General features: G+C 38.8%; 3 protein-coding genes across 3 annotated transcripts; 2 read left to right on the top strand and 1 right to left on the bottom strand.

Moving 5' to 3' along the window:
- The first annotated feature begins 10,972 nt into the window (after nt 1-10,972).
- LOC149238461 (uncharacterized) lies at nt 10,973-11,469 on the top strand. The gene is made up of 2 exons (XM_089369570.1): nt 10,973-11,354; nt 11,456-11,469. The coding sequence occupies exons 1-2, from the start codon at nt 10,973-10,975 to the stop codon at nt 11,467-11,469; spliced, it is 396 nt and encodes a 131-aa protein (XP_089225696.1).
- Nucleotides 11,470-19,212: 7,743 nt separating this feature from the next.
- LOC149238460 (uncharacterized) lies at nt 19,213-20,830 on the bottom strand. The gene is made up of 4 exons (XM_089369569.1): nt 20,649-20,830; nt 20,123-20,276; nt 19,681-20,036; nt 19,213-19,250 (listed from the first exon to the last, which is right to left on the bottom strand). Exons 1-3 carry the CDS (start codon nt 20,828-20,830, stop codon nt 19,845-19,847), a joined length of 528 nt encoding a protein of 175 aa, XP_089225695.1. The 3' UTR covers nt 19,213-19,250; nt 19,681-19,844.
- A 2,611-nt stretch (nt 20,831-23,441) lies between these two features.
- Nucleotides 23,442-26,137, top strand: LOC149238459 (polyamine oxidase 1-like). The gene is made up of 10 exons (XM_089366981.1): nt 23,442-23,496; nt 23,620-23,869; nt 23,972-24,112; nt 24,201-24,262; nt 24,355-24,512; nt 24,616-24,759; nt 24,875-25,024; nt 25,119-25,373; nt 25,474-25,555; nt 25,709-26,137. The coding sequence occupies exons 1-10, from the start codon at nt 23,442-23,444 to the stop codon at nt 25,897-25,899; spliced, it is 1,488 nt and encodes a 495-aa protein (XP_089223107.1). The 3' UTR covers nt 25,900-26,137.
- Nucleotides 26,138-26,652: the final 515 nt, after the last annotated feature.

Raw genomic sequence — 26,652 nt, 5'->3', positions numbered from 1 at the left:
ACAACATTGCCAGTTTTGGATTATTCAAGAAAGATTACATCTCTAGATACAACAAAATTTTTATTGATTTCATCATAGAAATGATATGCTTTGGAGGTGTTTGAATACCCTAGGAAGACACAGTTACGACTTCTTGCACCAAGTTTCTTTCTATGTACCTTTGGTATCAAGGCATAACATGTGGAACCAAAGACCCTGAGATGTTTTACTGAAGGAATGTGCCCATACCACATTTCATAAGGAGTCTTGTTTCTAATAGCATTAGATGAAAATCTATTCTTTGCATATACAGCACATATAACTGCATCAACCCAAAACACCAATTTTACATTTTTGGAAAACATCATGGAGCGTACCATATTTAAGATTGTCCTATTCATTCTTTCAGCTACTCTGTTATATTGGGGATTATAAGGCACAGTTGATTGATGTTTGATTCCATGTTAGCAAAGATAGTTTTCAAATTCATTTGAAGTGTATTATTTTCCATTATCAGTGCGAATATAGCCAATATGAGATTGTGCATGATGTAAAATCCATGTATGAAAGTTCTTGAATGTTTGAAAAGTATCAGATTTGTTCTTCAATAAATAAACCCAACGCATTCTGGTGTAGTCATCAATAAATGTCATCATATATTTATTTCCATTTGCAAAAGGAACGGGCATTGGACCACATAAATATGAATGAATGAGTTCAAGTTTTCTATTTGCTCTTGAATGTAAATCATGAAAAGACTGTTTGCTATGCTTTCCTAGAATGCAAGCATCACATTGCTTAAGTTTCCTAGGAATTGTAGGCAAACTAGTAATATCATTTTTCTTCAACAAGCAGAGGCTGTAATAATTCAAGTGTCCAAATCTAGCATGCCATAATAAAATTGATGGAAATGTACCTTCTTCATAATGAGAATTGTATGATAAATTTTGTGCACGAGAAGAGGTACCCTGCAGCTTGAGAAGCCTTTCTTCTTCTATCCCCGTCATGACAAATGAGTGATCTGATGCTTTTCTCACCTAAAGCTTTCCATCAAACATTTGAATGGAGTGTCCTTGCTGGCTGCTGAGACCAAGGACAATAAGTTTCTCCTCAGCTGTGGGAGATATAGAACATGATGGAGAAGAAAGTCTGGAAGACCAGGCAATTTAAGCCTAATTGTGCCAAGCCCTGATGGCTTGAGTTTTGATTTGTCTACAAAGTATAATTCTCCATCAACATTTTCAGTAAATTCTTCAAAAAAATCTCTTCAAAAAGTCATGTTGCAAGTTGCTCCTGAATCAAGCAACCAATTATTTTTCCAAGAAGCAAGTGAAGCATTAAATAAGCCTTCATTTACTCCAATATTACAGTCTACCACAACATAGTGAGTGGATTCAAGTGCTCTACCTTTGTCTTTGTCATTAGTTTTTCCTTTGGGTTGATTTCTTTCCTGCTCAATTCTATCCCAAGGCAACTTGCATGTGGATGCATCATGTGATCCATGTCTTTTGCAACGTATGCAATGCAAATATGATTTTTCTCTTTGAGAGTGTCTGCGCCCCCTACCTCTGAAATTTCTTCCTCTTCCTTTGGAAGAATCTTGAGCAAGATTCTTTTCTCTATGAGCAAGGCACACAGCCTCTTCAAAAGACTCAAGAGTTGCCTTCTTCCCAAAAGCTTTCTCTCTTTCAACAAATTTTTTCACAAGGGAGTCAAAGGTAATATCTTTGAGGTTTCCATTTGCTTGCAATGACTCAAGATAATTTGAGTAAGTGGAATAAAGTGCCTTCAAAAAAGCTATCAAAGGAATATCTAGTTCAACATTAGTGACTTTCATATCATGCATTGTAGATTTTACTTCTTATGCAAGAGCAAGAGGATCATTATTTTGTAATTCAAGGGTGAAGAGTTTAATCATGAGTTGAACAACTTCAATTGCAGAGTGTGAGTCATATATTTCCTTTAGTTTTTGTAAGGCTTCAAAAGCATTTGAAAATGGAAAAATATGCCGACTCACCTCTTCACTTATTGGTGATTCAATCAGTACATAGGCCTTTCTTTTCTTATTTTCCCAAATCGTAAATTCCATGTCAGAGGTATGCTATTTTGGCTCTTTGTCTCCATCTCCAACACACACTCCTTTCCAAAACTCATTGAAAATTAGGGTGTGTTTTATCTTCCAGGACCACTCAGGATAGTTCTCCTTGCCAGTGATAACTACTCCCAGAATAGATATGATTGAATGCATTGTAAAATCTGTGTACTATGGAAAAAAAACTTATGTTGCAAAAAAAAAACTGATTTTGATAGAGGTATTATGTGGGGAAGGTGTTATATCATGTCAGACAACATTATTATGATGGAAACACAATGAAATAATACCAAAAGAGAAATGTAGTTGAAATAATACAATGTATATGGACAACGTTATACTATCTCTACAAGTTGTGTTATACCAACAACGTTCAACTTATCAACAACGTATATATTGGAGCGGATTCAACAGCCTTCAACTTATCAACACCAAGCAGATTCAACATCCTTCAACTTATCAACAACATTCAACTTAGAGGTATTATTGCTGGGGCAACTAGTTTAGCAGCCTTGGCTGGATTGGAGCCTTCGTAGACTTGATGGACGGAGCAACGTATCAGCCAACAGCTTAGGAGTGGCGTTCAATGGATATCAATAGAATACCAACCATGCAAAGCTAATGATGATCTTGAGGCTGATAAATGAGTGAATAATGGTGGTCTGATTGTAGGCCGCCTCTTGACAATGAATTGTTCGCCATTTTCCCAATCTTCATCTCCAACTGTGAATGAAACTTCCTTCAATAAATACATGCTTCCACATCTGCCCTTATGTCTGTGTACTAATTCTTATACTTTCTATTCTTATGGTCCTCATCCCACTCCCACCTTCACTGTTGTGGCAATAGTTAAACAATGGTGGGTGATTAAAGTGAAGAAGAAGAGACAAGTTTCAGCAGCTGCAAACACATATGGCAACCAAATCGAATGTACTCAAATGAATTTACACAAATACAAACAAAATAATGTTTTTTTATTGAATGACATGATCAAAGGTTATGTTAGGAATGGATTTTGCAAGGAAGGGCTAAGGATGTATTATGAAATGCAACGCGCAGGGATAGAGCCTGACAAATTGGCTTTTATTTCTGTAATCAATGCATGTGGCAGCCTAACAGATCTACAAGTAGGCATTAAGGTTCACGAAGATGTCAGACCAGTGGAAGTGTTAGAGCTGCCAGGCTAGCCAGAATCAAAAGAATAATAGTGAGAGAGGTGTCAGCCTGCATAGGATTCATAACATAGGAAAAATAGGTAGAATAGGAGTTACAAACTAAAGAGGGAAGCCAAAAATGGTGCTGGCTCTAATACCATGTCAGACTAGGAGGTAACTCCTCAAATCAAATCATGTTATTCACTCAGGTTGTTCATTATTACATATAAGAGGGAGTGATTGTTCAGTTCATCTCCCAGTGACTCTCCATCTTTTCTATTATTTATTTATATTAACTACAGTTGTTCACCCAATCCCTATGATTAGGTGTCAACAGAGTTCTACCAGTGTGTCGACAAGTGTTGTAGAGGCTACAACCACCCTCCAAATTTTTTCCTTAGCTTCGGTTTGGAGCCTCCTTACCAACCTTCACAGCAACATGTCTTGCTTCATCAAGTACACAAGCTCTAGTGATTTGCTTGCACAAAGACATCTTTTCGATCAAACCTTGATGCATTACCCTCACAAGATGTTCCTCCGGACTTCATCTAGCTACATGCTAAGTAGCTCCTTCAAGAATTTGCACAAATCTGGAAGGAAACCAGCCTTCCCTCTAGAAATTGTGCAATCATGGCTGGCATCCTGTTGGGCCCTAGAATTGTGCAATTCTCTTGAGTAAGCTTCACCTAGAAAATTGTGTAATCATTCCTAGCTAGGCTGCTCCACTAGAATTTGTGAAAATCTAGGAAACACTCAGCTGCTCTACCTAGAAATTTCACAAATATTCTGAGCAACCAACCCAACTCCTAGCCAGAAATGTGCATTTTCTCCCAAGAGTTGAGTAGCCTTTTGCATGTGGAGCTGAGTTGACTAGTTCCCTCTGGGACCGAGCAAAACAAACTTGCATGCATGGGCTGCTTATCCCATGGCAACATGCAAAAGAATCCCTTGTTTTAGGGATCTATTTTTGGCAGTTGGAGGTTACATGCAAGCATTTTTTTAGAAACCTCCCACCAAGTGTCACTTTCCCTAGATTTGTGGTATGCATGTCACAACCTCAATTTTATCAAAACTCATCAAACGGATGTTGCAGAACTCATTCCTCAAATAAAACTTGTATCTTTGACATTCCACATCATATATAGGAGCTATCAACACATTCAGCTCAGCTGTTTTGGGGTAAGGCTGCTTTCCATGTCTTGTGTTGCATTTCTGGCGCTTTTTGTGTTTCTCTTTATATGAAAATTGTCTGCTTGATTTCAGTGAGTGCTTGATGTCATTCTGATACATACTAGCTTGTACTAGCATCGTTTCAGTTTTCGTTAACATCTCACTATTGTCGCATGCATGAAATTGTTTTTCCCGAACAATCACTGATTCGACGACTTGCCTCACTCACATGCATGTTGTTCCATTTTCTGAATCTTTCATTCATCGTTTGCATGCATGATAATTCACTTATGCTTGCACTCAGCATCACCATGCATTTACATTCACTTTCTCTTTCAGTTGCCCGTCAATGAGTGTGGGCAACCTTGGCCCGGGCTCTGCCTCACCAAGACAACATTACACAATCCTGATAAGGAAGGCTCTGTCTTCCTCTTAGGAAATGTGCATTTCTACCCAGTGACTGTACTCGAGTCTTGCATTGTGCACTTCTGAGGGACAGTGACTGCTGGCCGAGAAAATTGCGCAATCCAGTCACTGAGCTTACAACCATTGCCAGTTGAGATTACACAATTCCAGCAGTTTGTAGCTAGACTGAACTGTGCATTGCATAGTTCTAGAAATCAGTTAGCCTCCCAATAGCCCAAACTATGCCTTGCGCAGTCTTGTCAGTGAGTCTCCCGACCTCCCGGAAGAAATTACGTGACCTTCATGATCAGTCACACAGGTATGTTACAAGTGACTTCTCAAGTTCATTTTGGTTTTCGACTGAGAGGTTGCTTTCCATGAGTGCTTTCATGTCTCCAGGTATCGCAAGTGTTCATCTGCCTCTTAGCAACATAGGTATAATGGTTTCTAGGAGAGCAGAGTTGAAGACACTATTCAGAGCATACTTGGGGATGTAGTTGATCAAGTGTCTATGAGATTTCCTACTCACAAAGACATCAAGTTGTTCGTAGAAAAGGACATCAAGATATGAAAACGGCAACATCACAATGATCAACATCATGAACAACATCTCAAGGTAGCATACCAAATGCAATGAATGCAAGCGGAAGGTTGTAGACAACACAGAGGCAGAACAAAGTTGCAAGCTCAAGGAAATCCACTGATGATGAAAGAAACTTTGGAGACTCAGGCTATAAGGTGACAACACGATTGCATGAAGACAGAGAATGGAACAAATAAGGAGTTGCATGTGTTGAAGCAACAACTCAAGGAGGAACATGAGTTGCACAAACAAGTGAATGAGTTGCAGCAGGAACATGAACAACATGGGGTGCAACATGCACTCACAGATGAAACTGCGCCCGTACAAGTTATAGAAGCAGCTGGTACAAAGCAGACATGGTGAGCAGTGTTGTTGATCGCATGCAAGGGATCCAATGGCATGCATGTCATTGTGCACACACATGCGATCCAACCCGTTCAACACACTCACCATGCCGAAGATGAGAAGCAAGTCCAACTGGAGCTGAGCATGTAATTGACAGTTGATGCGCATGACCACTAACACACACTGGAAGATCAGCCAGACATTATGCATAAGTGTGTTGCCGGTTCGGTTGCACCAAGAAGACCATGCGCATGCTAGCAGATGAGTTGGATGAAGGAGCCACACCAATGCACTCGAATGCAACGGAGGCAAGAGTTCGCATCAGCAAGATGTCACCATGGGTTGCATGCACACCATCACGGATAACCAAGCTCTGCATCAGCTCACCACCTTCACCATCTCAAGCATGTTAAAGAGTTTGTCCTAGCTCAATGGAGCAAGTGTCAGTGATTTGTTGCATGGCTTGCTCAAGCCATTTTGTCTCACATGAGAACATGTGCATTGTAATGTAGCATCATGTTAAGTGGAAGTTCAAGTGTCGATATTTGGATGTAACAATCATAGAGTAGATGAAGAGTCATGAGGTTAGATGAACTGTCACAAAGGGGAATGTCAAGGGTCACCCCCCCTTTTGCTATAAATAGAACCTCGTAACTCATTATAAAGGCTTTTGGTCAGCCAAGCTTTGATAGGAGTATCTTAGAGAAAGCTTGGATAGTATTGTAATGAACCTTGGCTTCTCCACTACGCTGAGCTAGTACATCTCTTTGGAGGAGCAGGCAGTTGTGGTTGTAACGTTCTACTATTGGAACTAGTGGCTGGACATGGATGTATTGTATGACTGTAACTGGCACTTAATATAACAGATCCAGCTCGTTTCATGCATATGTTGTATTGTGTTCTATGCTATCTAGTTTACTCTAAGTGATATATGCATTTGTTTGCTTACGCATGCATGTATGGACTATTCTCAATAAGTATGTATGAATCTTTCTAAAATGTGTTGTTGGTTTAACCATCACTTTGGATTGCTCGCTAACTTGCTTTCCAGCTTGTGATGCATCTTCATTTGTTTGCTCCGTTCCAAGTCGCATACTATTATAGGTTTCTAAGGGGCGCACTTACCTCACCCTTAGTGTGTTAGAACATCTCATGCACCTTCCTTTGCTTGTTGCAGTTGTTACACCCTTTCTACCAATAGAGATATCTTACTTGCCTTTGTGCGAAATCATGGTCAAGGCATTACCGTACGATCCACTGTTGGGACTCCTACACCAAACGATCAGAGGTGTAATTAGGATTTCATACCGGGGAGATCCCCTTACATGTTGGTAGGTCCAACACCATCGACACGTTAATAATACTCCATTCGAGACATTTAGCTTTGATTCATTTGTGTTTTTGGAGACTTATCACTCAATAAAAATTATTTGTAAACATTTGAAAGGATATATTTATATTTTTTCATATTTTGTATATGTGATTATGTTTTCCCATAGTTATGTGATTGAAATAGTATTAAATAGTGACAATAATTTGAGTAAATAGTTTATATTTATAATGTTTCACTTGTTTTTCAGTTATTTTCATATCTTATTTTGTTGTCTTAAAATAATTTTTGTGCATATTATTTTAAAGAATTTTTTTCATGAGGGAAATCTAATTGGCAATCACCATATTATGAAGTAATATATAAAAAATAAGATTCAAAGTTCAAATTTCTAATAAATGACCAAAAAAATTTACTTTGCTTATTTCACTCTTTATAATTTACTATTTACTATACTTATGGAAAGAGATTACTAATTAAAGTTTAAGTTTTTTTTATTTTTGGAGTTCTTTTCTATTTCTATAATTTATATGCATACCATCTCATTTTTTATAACTGAAGGCTACACGTTTGCTTATAAATAAATTAAAACATACAACAATTCATTTTAAGGTAGCTAAACTTTTAAGCAGGAAAAAATATTGTCACCCATAAGGTGGCTTGTCACTATTCCCTTTTATAAAACAATTATGGAAAAAAACGTACCTCATGAAAGTCTCCTTACCTAATTAACTAATTATTAACAAAATTTATGATTATTATAAAATAATTTTCATGATGTTAAATTATACATATATATAATGTTTTTCTTATCTCTATTATTAATTTCTTAAAAGTAAAATATCTCACAAAGCTTATCAACACAATGTAGTTTATGTAAAGTAATATCCCAAAATTGAAATAATGTTTTTCTTTTTGGGATAAATAGTGTAATCTAAAATAATTTATGAATTTGTTTTTTTCAAATATGGTATGAAATTGTATTTTTAATATTTAGATTAAAAAATAAAATTAGAATTTTTAATTAAAATGAGAAAATATAAAATTAATTACATTTTATTAATTTTAAAGATATTAAATTTATTTTAATATTAAAGATAATGTTAATTGAATTTAGTTTAGTTGATTAGGTGAAATAATTATTATCCTCTAAATCAAAGGTTTATTTTCCTAAGTTGACATGTGTACGCTTTTGAAAATTGTAATTTGTTGCACGCTTAAGTGAGTGTATATTAAGGGATGGATTACTAATAGCGATCTCTCTCTTACTTTTGGGCTGAGAGGGAGGTTGACTTTCTTTCCTAGGTGGTACCCAATGCCCAAAATTTTTAGGCCTTAAGGGTTTAGCTCAATTGGTCGAGCCCCCGTTGTTAAATAACCTTTGCTATTGAGAGGCCATAGGTTCAATTCTATTAACATCATCGGGGTTAGGCTTTGTGGTTGAGTTGACAGGAAGTGATCCCTTTGGGTGGATCTGCATGGTACAAATATTTCATGGACATAGCGGTCACTAACCTCTGGGGTCCATGAACCACATAAAAAATTGAATAAACATAACACTGAAGAGGGGTGGTGGTGGATAATGTGCGTATTTCTCAAGCCTATAACTCATGCAGAGGAGGATTATAACAAGGCTTCCCCAATGGTGATTTTCATGCCCAAAATTTCTTCTTGTGGATTGGTACTTGTATACCTGTATATTTTGGTGTGGGAAGGGATGACGGAAGGTGGATATTTTCTACTCAGGAAATGGTGGAATTATGTTGGTTTGTGGCCCAAATGCATAGGAACATAGGAAACCCAACTATTTCTTCAGTTTAGAGGGCATGATTTTTCCTTCAATTGCGCGAAGAAACACTATATCGGGGGTAACTTCCTTTTGTTTATTGAATTTTATTTTGGAATACTATGTGTCTCTATTTACAAGTCTCTTAGTGCCTGCAACACACAAGGAAAGAAAGTATTTTTTTTGATGTTTCATGGTGTGAGGAGTTTCTGGTTTTCGGTTTCCTCATTTGGTATTGCAAGTAAATGCTCAAGCTCCTATGGTCAGCTATACTCATATGCCTACAATTTTCAAATATTTTATGTCTTCTTGAATTCAGGTGTATAAGTATCTACCTAGGCAATGAATTTGTCTTACTTTGTGAAGCCTTATGGTAAACTCCCTTTATGGAGTTATTGGAAGAGTTGGAGTTAATGTTGGTTGGATTTTTCTAGCCTTCTCTCTATTGTATTGGCTTCTCTAAAGGCCTGCCTAAATTACCCCATATATAGAAGCATATGTCTTTGTAATTTTAGAGATAAAGGGAGGGATGTTATACTGTAGGATTTTGGAGAATTCAAGATTCCTATCATTTATTCTTTTCCTCAAGGTTTATTCTTAATGCCTAGTGTTTAGTTGTTCAATTGCATCCTCAATCCCTTGTTGTTATTTGGCCATGTACTTTTTAGGTCCACCTGTCTAATAATGCAATTTCGTTTTTCTTGGGGAATTCATTATAAGGCTATTTTATGTTGGTGTCTTATAGTTTGGAGGAAGTGGTTTGTGGTGATCATTGCACCACCCTCAACTATGTGGGCCTAGAGGGAAGCTTGTGTGAGTCATCCTTTGTTTGAAATAGGTTATTAGTCTGAAATATATATGATGAGGTAGACTTATAATTGATTGGAGTTTACCTGTTATGTTCAATTTTTATTTCAGACTCTAGAACAACTATCTCATGCCTCAACATAATGTCAAAGGGTGCAGGTGAAGAGGGTGCAACATATTACCAAGAGTGGGCCTAAAGGGGGCACACCTGCATGCATCATCGTTTAAAAGACTTCATCGGGTGATACTGAGAATTGACATTAAACATGCTTCGGGAAGAAATCCCTTGAGTTAAGGGAGAATAATCCACTAACAAAGTTCCCCTCTCAGAGTCTAAGGTCTTGGTGGAATGGGTTAATTGGATCCTTGACATAGGGTTACACCAATGGTCGATTTAACTCATAAAGGAAATGATCGAACTTTATTCGCATATAGAATTTCTATTGAGATGGACACTAATGGGCCGACAAGAGCATATGGATAATGTCCTTCATTAAACGAAGCAACTCCACTACCATTTGAGAGACATGGATCACATATTAGATAGAATAGAACAACACCTTGGTCTCCCTCCTACGATGGGAACTGCTTATGAAGGATTAAAGGAGCCTATACATATTATAGTCTTGGATGTGGATCTCTCAACATAGCTATCTCATGTTAATGTTTTGTGTATGGTATGCTACTAGTATTTCCAAGTAGTGTAACGCTAGGCAAATCTCTGGTTATATTTAGAATTTTGTAGTCTTTTGCTGTTTTCATTTATCATTATCCTCTTTAAAAAGTATCTTTTTATAGTTATGATTAAATCTTCCAACTGAAAAACTAATAAGAAAAATAATTTTCTTCATGTAATCTCAATTTATTAATATTTTGTGTATCTTATGTCACTAATATTTCCAAGTGGTAGATGGTGCGGGTTGCTAGGGTTTGCAGACGACGCAGCAGACGGGGCTGACAGGCGATTAACTCGGGAGAGAGGATGAAGAAAGCCGAAGAGGATAGATCGGGAAGGAAAATTTCGCAAATACCCGCTTCTCAGGCAACCAATCTTCAACAGCGAAGTAAGGGTAAATAATTAGAGTCAAGAGCTGAGGGGAAAATGGAAAATCCAAAGGGGAGGGGAGAGATCCCCTCCTTCAAAAACGTGGTAGCAGGGGAGACCAGTGCAAGCGGAATGCAGCATAACCAGAAGGAAAGCTATGCCCCAGTGATGGGTAACCTATGGCAGAAAAGGATGGGAGGAAAATGCCTACCTAGGGCACAAAAACAACCAAGATATGTCATTCCCTGCAATAAACTTGAGGAATATAACTGTTACATGAAGGACCATGCCCTGATATGCAAATTCATAGGCTACTGGCCATCTGAGAAGGAGTTATACAGATGGATTGATCAAAGGTGGAGACCAAAAGGCCATATAGATCTGAAATTGGGAGCAAAAGGGTTTTTTACAGCCATCTTCACAAATCTGGAGGACAAGGATAGGGTTTTCGAAGAAGGACCGTACTTCATGAACAATGCAGGCCTGTTCATGAAATACTGGGAGGAAAGATACAACCCAGAAAAGGAAAAAATGCTGGACGCCCCAATCTGGGTTAGACTGTTTGGGCTCCCAGACGAATTCTGGGACCCTGAAATTTTAGAAGGAATCGGGAATTCAATCGGGGGTTTTGTCAAAATTGCAGAAGCTACAAAACGAGGCAAATATACTTCATATGCAAGGATTTGTGTCTACATGAATTTAGCAGAACCCCTCCCAGAAAGTATTGAGCTGGAATATCATGATGAAATCTGGCAACAGCCAATAGACTATGAACATATCCCATTTAGGTGCCGCAAATGCCATGAATATGGCCATCTATATCGGCAATGCCCGATGAATAAGGAGGAGGAGTCAAAAAGAAGTCAAGAGGAATATCAGAAAAATTCAGAAAAATTGGAGGAGGCAGACAGGGGTTTTCAACAGGTCACAAGGAGAAAGAAACAGAGCAAGGAGGGACCAAAATCCCAGTCACAAGAAAAACCCAGCCACACATCAAGTCAAAACAAGTTTCAAGTGCTTCAGAGCGAGAACGAGGACTATGAAGTAAATTTGGAGGACGACGAAGACCCTGGAAACTCACCAATGGAGATTGTAAGCGAAAGCAAAGGAAAAGATGTAAATTTAAGGAAAACGATTGAGGAACGGATGGAAGGAAAGGCAGAAAATGCAGCAACGCAATCCCAGATGGAAGTAGAAAACCAAGTAGAAAGCGAGGTGGAGGAGGAGAGAATCATGAAACAGCTAATTCAGGAATGGAAATATCTAGACAGTAGATTCATACCTGAGAAGCAGAAACAATTGTATAAGGAAGCATTTCAGAAGTACAAGGAAAAAAAAGGGGAGAACATGGACAAGCAGATAATTATAGGGAATGAACAGGGGAATGGACAGGTGGGAATGGACGGCTCTGGCAAAAATAGTAGGAAAAGAGGTCGGAAAACGATGAGTGAAACTATTCAGACTGTGGGAGAAACATTGATAAACTCAGGTAAAGTGATACCTCTGTCAGAGGTATTCTTCCCCTCCTACCAAAAGTTTTAAATGATTGTTATCAGTTGGAATATTAGGGGTTTGAACAGTAAGGGTAAACAGAGATATATGAAAGAGAAATTGAAAAAAGAGAAGCCTAGTATTATGATTTTACAGGAGACAAAAATTACAGTTCAACAGCTTGAAGAAATAATTGACAAAAATAAACTGCAATACGAAGTTATGGGGCAAGATGCTATTGGCTCAGCGGGAGGTATTGAAATTTTGTGGAATCCAAACGATATCATTCTAGAAAGCTGGACCAGCATGAGTAGAGTCCTTACTGGCTTGGGCAGGATAGTAGGAACAAAGGAAAAGGTTGTTATCTCAGGGGTTTATGGTCCCCCTTCCCCAGGGGAAAAAGAAAATTTTATAAATAGTATGAAAATCATCCGCAGAATATATCCAGAGGCTGCTTGGATCATAGGAGGCGATTTTAATTTAATCAGATCCTTAGAAGAAAAAAAAGGAGGGATAAGGAAGTTGGACCACTTCATGGATATGTTCAATGAAATGATAGAGGACTTAAGATTAGTAGACATCCAGACTATTAATGGGATATGCACTTGGAACAACAGGAGGGGGGGCAAGAACCAAATAGCTTCAAGACTTGATCGCTTCCTAGTATCAGAAGCTATTATGAATAAGGATGTTTTCGTCGAAGCAAAGATCATGCCAACCCTTGGTTCTGATCATTGGCCGATTAGACTAGAGGTGGATATTAAAAGGAATCGTGGAAAAAGACCTTTCCGATTTGAAGCCTTCTGGTTAAGGGACCCAGGATTCATAAAGAAAGTCGAAGAATGGTGGATGCAGAGTACAGTGCAGGGCAAAGGAAAAATGCATACGTTCCAGTTGAAACTGAAAGAGCTGAAAGGGAGAATTAAGAAATGGAACAAGGAAGAATTTGGCAACATTATGGAAGACAAACAAAAATTAGAGGGGGAAATGGAATCACTTCAACAAAAGATGATAATGGAAGGCAGAACGGAGGAAAGCATTAGAGAAGAAGGGGTAATACTCGGAAAATTAGAAGAAAGACGAAAGCAGGAAGAAGTTCTCTGGCGGCAAAAATCAAGAATAAAGTGGTTAAGGGAGGGAGAAAGGAATACTAAATTCTTTCATCAGGCTATGATCAAACATAGACAGAGAAACAAGATTCTATCCATCAAAGATAACAATGGGGATAGAGTGGTTGAGCAAGCTGAGATTGAACAAGTCCTGGTAGATCATCATAAAGGAATCCTTACAGAACCTCAAGCTGATCGAACGAGAGCAATTCAGGAAATATGCTCGGCCATTCCTCGTTTAGTCACAGAAGACCAAAACAAGGCGTTGATGAGAGCTGTTACCTTAGAAGAGATAGAGGAAACTGTAAAATCAATGAAGAAAGGTACTGCTCCAGGCCCGGATGGCTTCACAGTTGATTTCTACCAGGCGGGATGGCACTTTCTGGGAAAAGAGATCCTTGATCTGATAGAAGAATCTAGGATGAACCAAAAGGTATGGCCTGCCATTAACTCTACTTTCTATGCTTTGATTCCTAAGGGTGATAATTTAGAAGATGCCAATGGTTTTAGACCCATAGCTCTGTGTAATGTTATTTACAAGATTATTACATCCCTGATCGCCAAGAGATTAAAACCCCTTCTGGACAAGTTAATATCTGCTGAACAAACAGGTTTTGTTGAAGGTAGACAGATCCTAGATGGCCTGGTAGTAACTCAAGAAGTTATTCACTCTCTAAAAATAAAAAAGCAAAAGGGTATGATGATCAAATTAGACTTGTCGAAGGCTTATGATCGTCTTAATTGGAACTATTTGGAAGAAGTCCTGGAAAGTTTTGGTTTTAACAGGAGGTGGATTAAGTGGATTCATAGCTTGATTTCTTCACCAAATTTTTCCATTCTGGTTAATGGAACTCCCTCAAAAACCTTTAATGCATCTAGAGGAATTAGACAGGGAGATCCATTATCTCCGTTTCTTTTCATTCTAGCAGCCGAAGGTCTGGGTCGATTTATTAAAAAAGAACGAGCAACGAATAGAATCAAAGGTTTACAGCTCTGGGGAAATAATTTGCCCTTAACTCATCAACAATTTGTTGATGATATCATGTTATTCGGGGAACCAACTGTCAAAGAAGTCAGACATCTTAAAAGAATTTTGGATTTATTCGCTGAGGCTTCTGGTCTGGAAATTAATAGAGATAAATCTTGTATATTCATATTTAATACAGTGGACCAAGTCAAAACACACCTTATAAGATTATTGGGCTTTAAAAGAGGAGAATTGCCTACGAAATACTTGGGAAATTTATTGGACTTTACTTCCAAAAAGATGAAAAATTGGCAAGGAGTCCTGGATAAGCTGAGAAACAAAGTAGCAAACTGGGCCTTTAGAGTTTTAAACATAGCAGGAAGGGTGGTTCTCGCAAAATCTGTCCTTCAAGCTATCCCCATTTACCCCTTGTTGATAATGGTAGCCCCTTTAGGAGTATGTGCAAAGATTAGAGAGATCATTAGAAATTTTATTTGGGGAGGGTCTAACCAGAAGAAAAAATGGGCCTTAGTTTCTTGGAATCATTTAACAGAGAGAAAAGAAAAAGGAGGTTTGGGGCTGAGGGACCCTAAAATTCTCAACAAAGTGTTGGGAGCAAAGCTCTGGTGGCGCTGGCTAAGGAAGGGCAATGATCTTTGGAAAGCCATATGGAAAACAAAATACAATATGCCTGACTCCACAGTTGAGATTTTAAGACAGAGAGAAACCCCCAAAGGGTCAGCAATTTGGGACCTAGCTCGTCAAAACAGAGATTTGGTTGAAAAACATACTTTCTGGGAGATTCGAGGTGGAGAAGAAGCCAATTTCTGGGATGATAAGTGGTAGCAGAAAGAAAGAATGAGTAGAATTCAGGGGCTTCAACAGATTCAGGATAGAATAGAAGGAGATCGAAAATGTGTCAGAGACTATTGGAAAGCTAATGATCCGGAAGGAGTCTGGAGAATATGGGCTGACCCGACTGAGTGGGACAGGGAGCTCAGCCAAGACCAACAAGAAGCCTACAGGAAAGAGGTAGAGTCCAGGAAAATTAGAGCACGCACTGGAAAGGATATCCTCAGGTGGGGGAATTCCATGAAAGGTTCTTTCACCACCAAAGAGGCATACTACCTAACTGATACCCAAACCAGAGGTGAGGAGAATTTAGACTGGAAAATTATATGGGAAAGTAACTGGTGGCCAAAAGTCTCCATATTCTTATGGCTTGCAACTAAGAATAAGATTTTAACCTGGGACCGTATTCAAAAAAAAGGCTTCAGTGGCCCATCGAGGTGCTGTCTATGTAAAGCTGAAGGGGAGACCAGAAATCACCTACTGATTAATTGCCCGTTCGCAAAGACTCTGTGGATGAACACTAAACGAATATTTGGAAAATCCGAGATAGCCCCCAGTGAATTCAATGAAATGGTTTTTCAATGGAATAAAGAAGGTTTTCAGTGTAAAGTGGTCAGAAGAGCGTGGAATCTCATCTCAGGGTTCATATTTTGGATGATATGGAAGGAGCAGAATCGCAGAGTATTCCAGAATAAATCAAAGGATCCAGAAATAATTTGGGGACGAGCAGTCAAGTTAATGAGGGAAACAATCCTGGTTGAAAAGTGGGATGGAGAGGATTGGAAGGCAAACCAGGTTGAGGAAGGAATCCTGAACAGTTTAAATTTAAAGTTTGAGATGGTCCATCATAAGCAGAACTCCCGACATGATATGCGGACCCAAAGCCCTGATAAATTTAGCTATCCCAGAGAAAACTTCATAAAATTAAACTTCGACGGGGCCTCGAAGGGGAACCCGGGCGAAGCTGGTTTTGGAGGCATTTTCCGGGATAGTAACAAGCAGGTAAGGTGGATCTACGCAGATTGGGGTGGAGAAATGACGAACAACGAGGCTGAGTTTTGGGCTCTTCACCAGGGATTGCGAATTGTTGTAAGAAATGGTTACACCAATTTAGAAATTGCTGGAGATTCCCAGATTGCGGTTGAAATGCTGAAGAAGCTCAGTAATGGACGAGACTGGGAGAAGGTCACAAGAAGCTGGCGTACGACTGGAATTTTCCAGGAAATCGTAGTTTTATTGAAAAGAATCGAATACAAAATAATAAATCACGTCAGAAGGAAGGGGAATCGGGCGGCCGATTTCATGGCGAACTGGGGATGTAGAGGTCGTGGCAGCACGGTGGACAATCAATGGAGAGCGGTGTGCGGGAGCAGGGAGTGGAAAGACCTGGCAGAAATCATTAATGAAGACCATGATCAAGCTACAAGCGAAAATACGAGGATCAATGAGCTGGAGCAATGAGAGGACGTGGAGGTCCCGTGTAATGAACCCAGATCAGTCTGGGCAGAGAGGCGATATGATCATAGGATACAGGGCAGTACAGTGGCGGCGTGCGTGGAGAACTGCACAGGATCACATCCAATGTGAAGCAATAAATGATCGCGATCGTAGAGGAGGGTGGAGCGGTCTGTCAGATCTCTTGACAGCGGAAATTAATCAAGGAATGATGGCCAAAGAAAACGTCACCCCGGAAAGCTACCGGCGGCAAACAAATTTTGATCCCAAGGTGTACGATGAAGACAGAAATATGATATATACCCAAACCGGGAAGGAAGAACAGTCATTTAGCTGTTTCCTAATTTGGAGAGGTGTGGATATTACCGCTGAGAGACAGCATCATATGATAAAGTTTTCGTGGCACCAGAGAATTCTCTGTGACAGTTCCGTTGGTAACATGGAAACTCGGCTGAGAACCAGGGAGGCAGAGGAGCAGCATAAATCAACAGTTAGGAATAAGAGCCGGAAAGGCAAGGAAATTATGAGCGAAGACCAACCAACTGAGATCTGGGAGATTGAGGACGAGTCTGAGGAGGAGTTGCCACGAGGCGAGGGGAACGAGCGGTCTTTTTCTCAGAACGATCTAGCAGGCGAGGAGTATCATCAGATGGAGGATGACCACCCTGCTCCGCAGGAGGTGAAGGTTCGTCGTTATGGCATGAGAAGACGAGAGAGGGGCCCAGACAGCGGTGCGGATTCGAGTAGGAAAAGGGGTCGGGGACAGAGTAAGAGGACGCCTGAGGAAGGAGAGAACTCCAGGCAGGACACGAAACCTGTTAAAAAGACAAGAAGGACGGTGAATCACAGAGTCCGTCGGGCAGAAAGGGCCTATCAGCGAGACACCAACCCAGCAGTCAGAAGAATCATGCAATACCTGGAGGAGGAGTCTCTCCAGGATCAATCTGAAGATGAAATGGAGGACTGGGAGTTCCTGCTACATGATCCAGGACATACCAGGGGAAGAATGTCCTTGTTTAAACAATCTCTTCACATATACTGGGTTATGAAGAGGCTGCTGGCAAAGGCTCTAGAGCAAGTTGCTAAGGAGATGGTCGAGATTGCCCAGGGAGGCCCTGATATGCGCAGAGAATTGAGTTTCATCCGCATTGCCATGGAGAGGCAAGAGGAGAAATTGGACGAAATTCATCAGCTGCTGAAGGGAGACCACCAAGATGCAGAGAGAGGAGCAAGTCAGCAACCAGCAATGGACAATGTTTGACACAAGATATGTTCAGGAAAACTCATAGTCTTACCAGTTACAGTTTTTTGCATGTTTTAGATAGAGATATCTGTTTTTTGCAGACTAGTAGTATTAGAAGATCTCAAGACTGCCTTGTTTATTTGGCTAGGATTATCAGACTTTGGGCCTTTTACTTTTGGGCGGCCATCAAAAACTATAGATGGATTAAATACCCGGTTTCCCCATGTGGGCGGGTCTACAATGTTTTTGATACTATGTAATGTTTTATTTTCTATCCAGTAATAAAAAGAGTACCACCTCAGCTTACAAAAAAAAAAAATATTTCCAAGTGGTATATCTCCAAACAAATCTCTAATTATATTTAAAATTATTTAGTCTTTTGTTGTTTTCATTTATCATTATTCTCTTTAAAAAATATTTTTTTATAGTTATAATTAAATCTTCCCACTAATAAAATTAATAAACCAATCATTTTCTCAATGTAATCTCAATTATTTTGTTGGCAATGAAATTTGGCAAAAATAAATAAAATATAAATAAATAAATAATAATTAAATTCAACATATTCGAAATTACATTAAAAACAAAAATTGCCAAAACCAAATTTTAAAAAAATAATTAAATTAAAAATTACAATAGAAACAAAAGTTGCCCAAACTAGATTTTACTTATAGCAAGGACAAAAAATCAACCTATGTATAAAAATCTAACCTTTTCCTTTGGAAACTCATAAAACTTTAAAAAACATAGCAACGTGAAAAGGATTTCAAAAACTTAAAAGCTCTTAATTAAAGTTTCAATTTCTAAACGTACATTTATTTATGCTTTATTAGTCCCTGCCATCTGGCATTCGGCAGGGACTAGGGACTATTGTAATCGATCGGCAGGGACTTAGCATTAGTTTCAAGTTCTATTAGTGTGCTATAGTGTGCTTATTACAAAGTTTTCTCAACCGCTCTCAAACGCGCTGTGCCGGATAACCAAACTTTACCAAACTTTTATTTCGAACTTAACTTTTCCCATCTTATTTGGCCTCTTCCCGAGGCGGAAGAGGCCCGACCATAGCCCGACCATAGCTTAAATTGGTTTTAAGCCTGCTGCATTCTCGCTAACCGTCAACGGGTTTGAACTAATGCTGGACTAATGCCAGCATTAAATCTGAGGCATTTTATGTTCTTATTACATTTGAGCTATCTGAGGAGGCTGAATCGGTTGATATTGTTGTTGCAATGTGTCACTCTGCATGCAGAACAGATGCTGTCTTTCTTGCCTCTTTGCTGTGATACATTCCCCGCCCACTTTCCCTTGCTGCATAGCTGAGCTTGTATTCTTTTGTGCGTCTGGAGCTTTCGTCTTTTGTGCGTCTGGAGCTTTCGTCTTTTGTGCGTCTGGAGCTTTCGTCTGGAGCTTTCGTTTTGTGCGTCTGGAGCTTTCGTTCTGTAAACAAGGTATGCCCTTTTCCAATCAAAAACTCATAGGTAAGGAAGTTAAACAGAAACTTATTAATGTTTACATTTGACTCTGTTACAGAATCCCCTGTGACTATGGAAGGCAAAACCAGTAAATATCCGGACTATCTTGCTGTCCAGTTTTTGTATCAAGGAGGCCAAACAGACATTACAGCAGTCGACATTGGTCGGGTGAGTGTCGGTTCTAATAATATTCTTTGTTTCAGAAGCTGATTTATATCATAATACGATTTACAGAATTCAGAGACTCAGCAGCTTAATAACGTTGCTTATTAAAAAATCAGGCAAGTGTATGTAAAAGTAAAGTAGGTGCATAGTCTAGGCTCATTTAATCCCAGTTTTGTGCTAGTCCCACATAATTATACATTCACAAAAAGAAGTAAGAATTCGATTATTACCAGGGATGCCTCAGATCTTGTCCGCACGGATACGATTCTTTTGGGCATCGTGGCCGTTTCCTCCCCGGAGCCATTGCTGACAGCCTTATCAGGTTTCTCTTTCTGTGACTCCTTCATCGACGAATTAATCATCCCATTCTGAAACTGATCCGACCGCATGCGATTTATCTCCTCTTATTTGAAGGCAGCTGCTGATCACCCATAAATCTAATGTTCTTCCCATCCTTTTCCCGAGCTCGTTCATGAGAATAAGAAGGCTGCTGGGAAACTGCACGGCTGGAGTCGGTATTAATAGATCTTGGAGATAATATTCTGAAATTGAAATTGTCTTCAGTTCGATTTTCTGGGCTGAATATCTACGAGACCAGAAGGAAAAAGCATTTAGAACTTGGGGAAGCCTAGTTGAATCCCAATGCCAAATTATAAGCTTCCCAAAACCTACCTTAAATACCTCCCTTCCACCAACGCGCCTCAAGTGTTGTTTTTCCTGATACTTCATTTGCTTCTGCAAATCGTCATAGTTACCAGAACCGCCTGCAACCTCCTGCCAAGCCTGTTGGTGTCTCGGCTCACAAAGGAGGACTCGGAGTCTCCTCCTTCATTACCATCTGTTGCTGAATATTTCGGGTGCAGACGGTATACGTAGGCCTGTTGAGAGAGGCACATATAAACAGAGAAGAGTACAAATCCAAGGAACAATTTTGTGAATAAACCCATATTGATCTCAATGCCTTAAGGTCGATCCGTCTTCCAAATCTCTTGTTCTTCTGCATTCCAATCAGTCTTCCCTGAGTTGTCGGTACCAATCTGCACCACTACCCATTAGCCCTCACTGCAAATAATAAAGTGTCATGAAATGCATCTGAGGCTAAACAGGAAAATAGGAAGGAAGAAGTTAGCTAGAGTTAGAAACAAATAGGCTCATCAAGGAGCATTAGCAGCGGGTCGATCATGAATAAGGTCATTACTTTGAAGTTTCTGGACAGCAACGTGCCCCGCCGTACATCCTTGCGAACTTTCTCGGCACAAACGTGCCCCCGTCCATCCTTCCACCTATCCCTTCCTGCACATCCACCGTCCACCTGTCCTCCCTCTCATCCGACGGTCTCCACTCCCCTGTGTCGGTTGACCTCCCCACACCTTCCGCCATTTGCGAACAAAGCAACTCGTTATAACAATGGAATTCACATAAATAACCAATATTTACTTACCCTTTTGTTTTTTTAATATATTAACTATGAATACCTCTCACAAATTTCAATAATAATAAAATATTATTTGATTTGATTTTTAACGTGTATAACAATGGAATTCTTAGTTTGTGTGTATGAATATTTTTCTAAATTCATGCATAATACTATGATTGTGGAATCTTATTGTGGACAAGGATCATTCATACTCTATGTTACGTCAATCACCTTGGTTTTTGTTGCAGGTGATTCGCAACAAAGGAATGTGATGTAGGAAAATCGACTTCTGCTACAAAGCATATATATAAACCAATACAACGCAGAGGCATAAACTACTGACTACTCAATTTACTTGACACATTGCTTTAACTGCATACTATTCAACATAAGTGCACGAACCTTATAATTTAGTGAGCACGAACTAACATATGCCATATAATTCAACTTCAACATTTTGCATTCCCTTCAATACAACGCACAAACCAGAAGATTGCTTCAATGTTTTGTATTCCATTCAATACAATGTACGAATTGTGCATATGCTTCAGTTACAGCGTGCAGTATCACCAACGAGGTTCCGGTCAAGGATTCTGACTCTTAATAGTGGCAGCCATGCAAAATTATCTCTGTGAATTATCCCAAGTATTATTTGATAAATTTGGACTATTGAAAGCAATGGACATGTGCACAATTATTTGACTACAACCAATCAATGGAATTCTTAGTTTGTGTGTATGAATATTTTTCTAAATTCATGCATAATACTATGATTGTGGAATCTTATTGTGGACAAGGATCATTCATACTCTATGTTACGTCAATCACCTTGGTTTTTGTTGCAGGTGATTCGCAACAAAGGAATGTGATGTAGGAAAATCGACTTCTGCTACAAATTTCCACTTCTCATTTTTAAAACGACGATACTCTACTAACTCGGGTGCCGATACACCCACGTACCTTCAAGGATAATAATTCAAGGCACATATCTCAACAAAGGCATTACTTCCACTTATACACGTAAACATGCTTTCTCATAACTAAGTCTTTATTCTCATAAAGTGGATTCTCACATATAAATCAATAATTTGATAACCGAGTTATGTTGTTGCCCAGATTTCAGGTTTCTACTTATTTAACAACTCTGCCATTTATAGCACCAACTCCGGGACATTCAAGTCCCCAAGCCATGTGAAATGGCATAGCCAGATTTCAAATACAACAAGAGGAGTTGCTGTCTCGGAGACCTGCTATATCTTTACTAAGTATACTGACCGCTATTACTATATTCTGCTACTGCTACTTCCTACCGGCCCGATACTACTGCTACTCGCATCACGAAAGGAACGATTACGAAAAGAATGAGCACCGACTTGGTGTAGGGACTCGCTGCATCGCAGCCTCCCTTGTTTAAACATACTTTTAAAAACACATAAAACTTTTAAAAACATATCAACCTGAAAAGGATTTTGAAAACTTAAAAGCTCTTAATTAAAGTTTCAATTTCTAAACGTACATTTATTTATGCTTTGTTTAAGCATAGTTTGGGAGCAGAATATAATTAAAATAATGAAGATAGGACTTGATTTTAAATGGCCTATACTACTATAACATGCTAATTTTCAACCTTATTCTTAACATTCTAAAAAATAATATATCCAAATTCAAAATATTAAATATTTTATAATTTATTTGAGAATATTAAATAATTTAAAATTATATTATAAATAATTTTTATTTTTTTCCAAGATTTTTACTAAAATAAAAAATTTAGAATTTTTATGTTTAATTAATTTTCAACTGTTAGTTTTTAATAGCTAACTTGAAACAATGACACATTCGTGTTGTTCATGAAAATTATATGATTTTTTCGCACCTTATCTCTTGAAGATGAATCACATTAATTAATTTGAAAGATCAAATCTTAATAATATAATTAATCCTAAAGATATTTTTCTGGGACCTATATAAATCACAAAAATCTCAAATTTAAATTTAACAATTCAAATATACTTTTGATATTTCATCAAATTTTAATCTTTAAATTAATTAAAAATTTAGTAAAATCTTTTGAAAAAATATTGAAAATTTATGAAAGAATTTTTAGCCTAAATCATATGATATTTTATTTGTCCACACATTTCGAATCAACCAGTGTGATTTATTGTGCAACTCGAAAATAAAAATAAAAATTGAAAGCACTTGAAAGTTATGAAAAGCAAAAAAATTATTTGACACACAACACTATTTTATTATTTTATTAATGATGATGATAGTGACCTGCCTTCCGTTACAGAACAAACAGACATGGTCAGTTTTTAAGAATTTTGAAATTAAATCGACCCTGCTGAGTCGAAAGGTACTTGGAAACGAGTTTGACTCAACAACCCAGGTTTCCCACCATCAACCACGTTTCCCACGTGATTGATTGAATTGAGCGTTGACGTTGTCTCACCAGTTGCTCAACAATATATATACACATCTATCGTTCACATTTCCTCAATAGTCGGTCATTCAAGTTTATAGCTCCTTCAGCGCATATCATTCAATTCGACAGCTCCTTAAGCCCATATCATGGATTCATCCATTTCATCTTGCAGCGTCATTATAGTCGGCGCAGGCATTTCAGGTAACCAAACTCAACTGTGTGAACTGGAGGGAAGGATAGTGTGCTTACTTGGTCTGTGCCTGAAATTGGGTCATCTCTTAATTTATGTTTGCTTATCCGTGCCATCTGTAACTTGGGTTGTAGGAATCATGTCTGCAAAGGTTCTAGCAGACAATGGAATCAAAGACTTCCTCATTTTGGAGGCCTCAGATCGAATCGGTGGGCGGCTGATGAAGCATCAGTTCGCTGGCCTTACAGTAGAGAGTGGTGCAGGGTGGGTGGCAGGCGTTGGGGGTAACAACATGAATCCCATCTGGGAACTTGCCAACAAACACAGCCTCCGCACCTGCTATTCTGATTATAGCAATGCGGTTTTCAACATATATGACCCCAGGTATTCACCCTAATTAATTTCCTCTATCTCCTGCTCTGGTGATGCACTATTTCTATAAGCAGACATTTGATTGATGAATTTAACGACGTGTGTGTACGACAGCGGTGCTCGAATCCCTGAATCTGTTGCAGCACCTTCATATGAGTTAGCAGTGGATTCTGCTAATCGTGCGTTGGCCATTGAAGCTGCTTCAACAGTGGCTAATTTCGTTTCGCCATTGGAAGAATTGAAATCTCAGGAATTGTAAGTACTCAGAGCTTGATTTAGAATTAATATTTTTTTCATAAATTTACAGCCTCTAATGCGGCTGAATGTTTACGAAATTCTTCAGCATTCCATCAACGCCATTGGAATTGGCAATAGATTATATTTTGCATGATTTTGAGATGGCAGGTATGTTTTCCATAACCTTCATTTTGGTATTATTTACACAAACATTGCAATTGTGACTGGCTACTGATTATCAATTACTAATGTCAATACAGAAGTAGAGCCCATCCCGACTTTCACCGAATTTGGGGAGCAGGAATTCATGGTTGCTGACGATCGAGGCTACGAACATATCGTCTGTAAATTGTCAGAAGAATTTCTCGAATATTCTGGCAGTGGACATGTGGTTGATGACCGACTAAAATTGAACAAGGTACAAGCTCTGTGGATTGCGTAAAGGACAGACAGATCACCGAATCTTCACATTACAGACTGTCGATCTATATTCTGACGGATTTGTACGTTTGATGTTGCAGGTGGTCACAGAAATACAATATTCGAACCATGGCGCTAGGGTTAAGACAGAAGATGGGTCACTTTACATGGCCAAATATGTTATTTCGTCCGTTAGCCTGGGAGTCCTTCAAAGTGATCTGATCAAGTTTAGCCCTCCTCTGCCTGTAAGCACATCGCTTACCTAATTCTGTTTACATTTTGCTTTTGTCCATATTAACGACAATTCTGTAGCGTACATTATCGTTGACCAATAATGGATTTCATACGATTGGTGTGCAGTGTTGGAAAAGAAAAACTCTCTTCAACTGCGATATCAGAACTTACACGAAGATATTCCTGAAATTTCCCACTAAGTTCTGGCCCACCGGGGATGGCAAGGAATTCTTCCTTTATGCCCACCCAAAGCGTGGATATTACACTTTCTGGCAGGTGGGTAGTATTATGGCCGAATAGTTTTTCTATGCAGAAAACGCGTTCACAACATAATAATATCATTTTACTAAAACTATCATGTATGCTGCAGCACATGGAAAAAGCGTATCCAGGATCGAACATACTGGTCGTAACAGTCACAGACGAGGAATCGAAGCGCGTAGAGGCACAAAGTAATGAGGAGACAAAAGCAGAAGCAATGTCGGTGCTCAGAAAAATATTTGGCGATAGCATTCCCGAAGCAGAGGAAATTCTGGTTCCAAAATGGTGGAGCAACCGGTTTCAGAGAGGGAGCTATAGTAATTATCCTATTTTGGTGGACAAGAAGCACTTCCACGACATAAAGGTAAAGCAAAAATATATATACGAAGAACAAGAAGGTTGTTTTATAATTCTTGTGAAGATATGTATGAAACTCAAATGCATAAAATGTGGTTTGAGTGCAGGCACCGGTGGGTCCCGTTTACTTCACAGGAGAACACACGAGCGAGAAATTCAATGGATATGTACATGGTGGCTACCTTTCAGGTCTGTGCTGCTTTTACTTGGGTGACAAAATTTAACAACCATACCATAATATGATCTAGTTGATTGTACAAGGAAGTATCATTGATAATATAGACACAAGTATCAGTGATAAAGTTTTAAATTATTTGATGGAGTGTTATCATGAATGAACAGGAATAGAGACAGCAAGTATGGTGTTAGAAGGCTTGAAGAAGAAAAAGCAGGTCCAGGAGCATGACCAAAATGCTTTATTTTCATCGTGCCATAGACGTACCTCTCAAAATGATCAATTGCAAGATCAAATGTCCATAGGCGAAAGCTACAACCTTGTACTTGTTACTTCACTCCAATTATTGCAGACATAACGTTATTTCAATGTGCTGCTTCCAATTGCACAAACAATGCTGTCACTTTTACGTTACTTTCTATCGCGGACGCGCGCTAAGTTGTTTGTTAGCTCATGGGAATCAACGTGGGCAGCAGGGATTTGTCTGCAGTGTCCATATTTATTCCATATTCAACTGATTTATGTAATCATTCTTTAATTAGTTACACGTCCATGGGTCGGTCGCTGAGACTACCACGTTATCATTTGTATGAGGTCAATACGTTACACAGAATCAGAGTATTTGTTTATTTATTTTTATGCGATGTGCTACGCAGGCGTAGGAACTTGTACCATCTGGTTTTAAGATGAGATAAATAAAAAAAAAATCCCAAATGCTTGGGGTTCGCAATAATAAGTGATATGTTTCGTATATTTTAATGGGAAATTCTCAAAAAGGGGAAGAAGGTGGGTGAAATCAAAGAAGGGGATGAAAGCGGGTGAAATCAATATGTAGACCTCACAATGAAGGCGATTGTTTTGGATGTGTTATATCAATTATAAACCCTACTTCACGGGGACGTCATTCAATAAATAATTTGATTTTGACTTCTCTTACCGCCATCCCCGGATATGGTCTGAAAATGGACGGTCCAAACAAAATAGACAGCTTGCAGCAAAACTGAATATTTTTGTCTGTATTATTTAACCAATGTTACGAAGACCTCGTTGCTCTTTAATGGTTTAATAATGGCCCTTCCAAATCGATCTAGGCTTACCACGTTAACATCAA

The sequence above is a fragment of the Pinus tabuliformis genome, chromosome 8, assembly GCF_031772625.1.
Source record: "Pinus tabuliformis cultivar Carrire ecotype Pingquan chromosome 8, CPIR1, whole genome shotgun sequence".
Classification (NCBI taxonomy): domain Eukaryota; kingdom Viridiplantae; phylum Streptophyta; class Pinopsida; order Pinales; family Pinaceae; genus Pinus; species Pinus tabuliformis.
The sequence above is the reverse complement of the archived record's forward strand: the minus strand, read 5'-3'. Positions and strand labels throughout refer to the sequence as shown.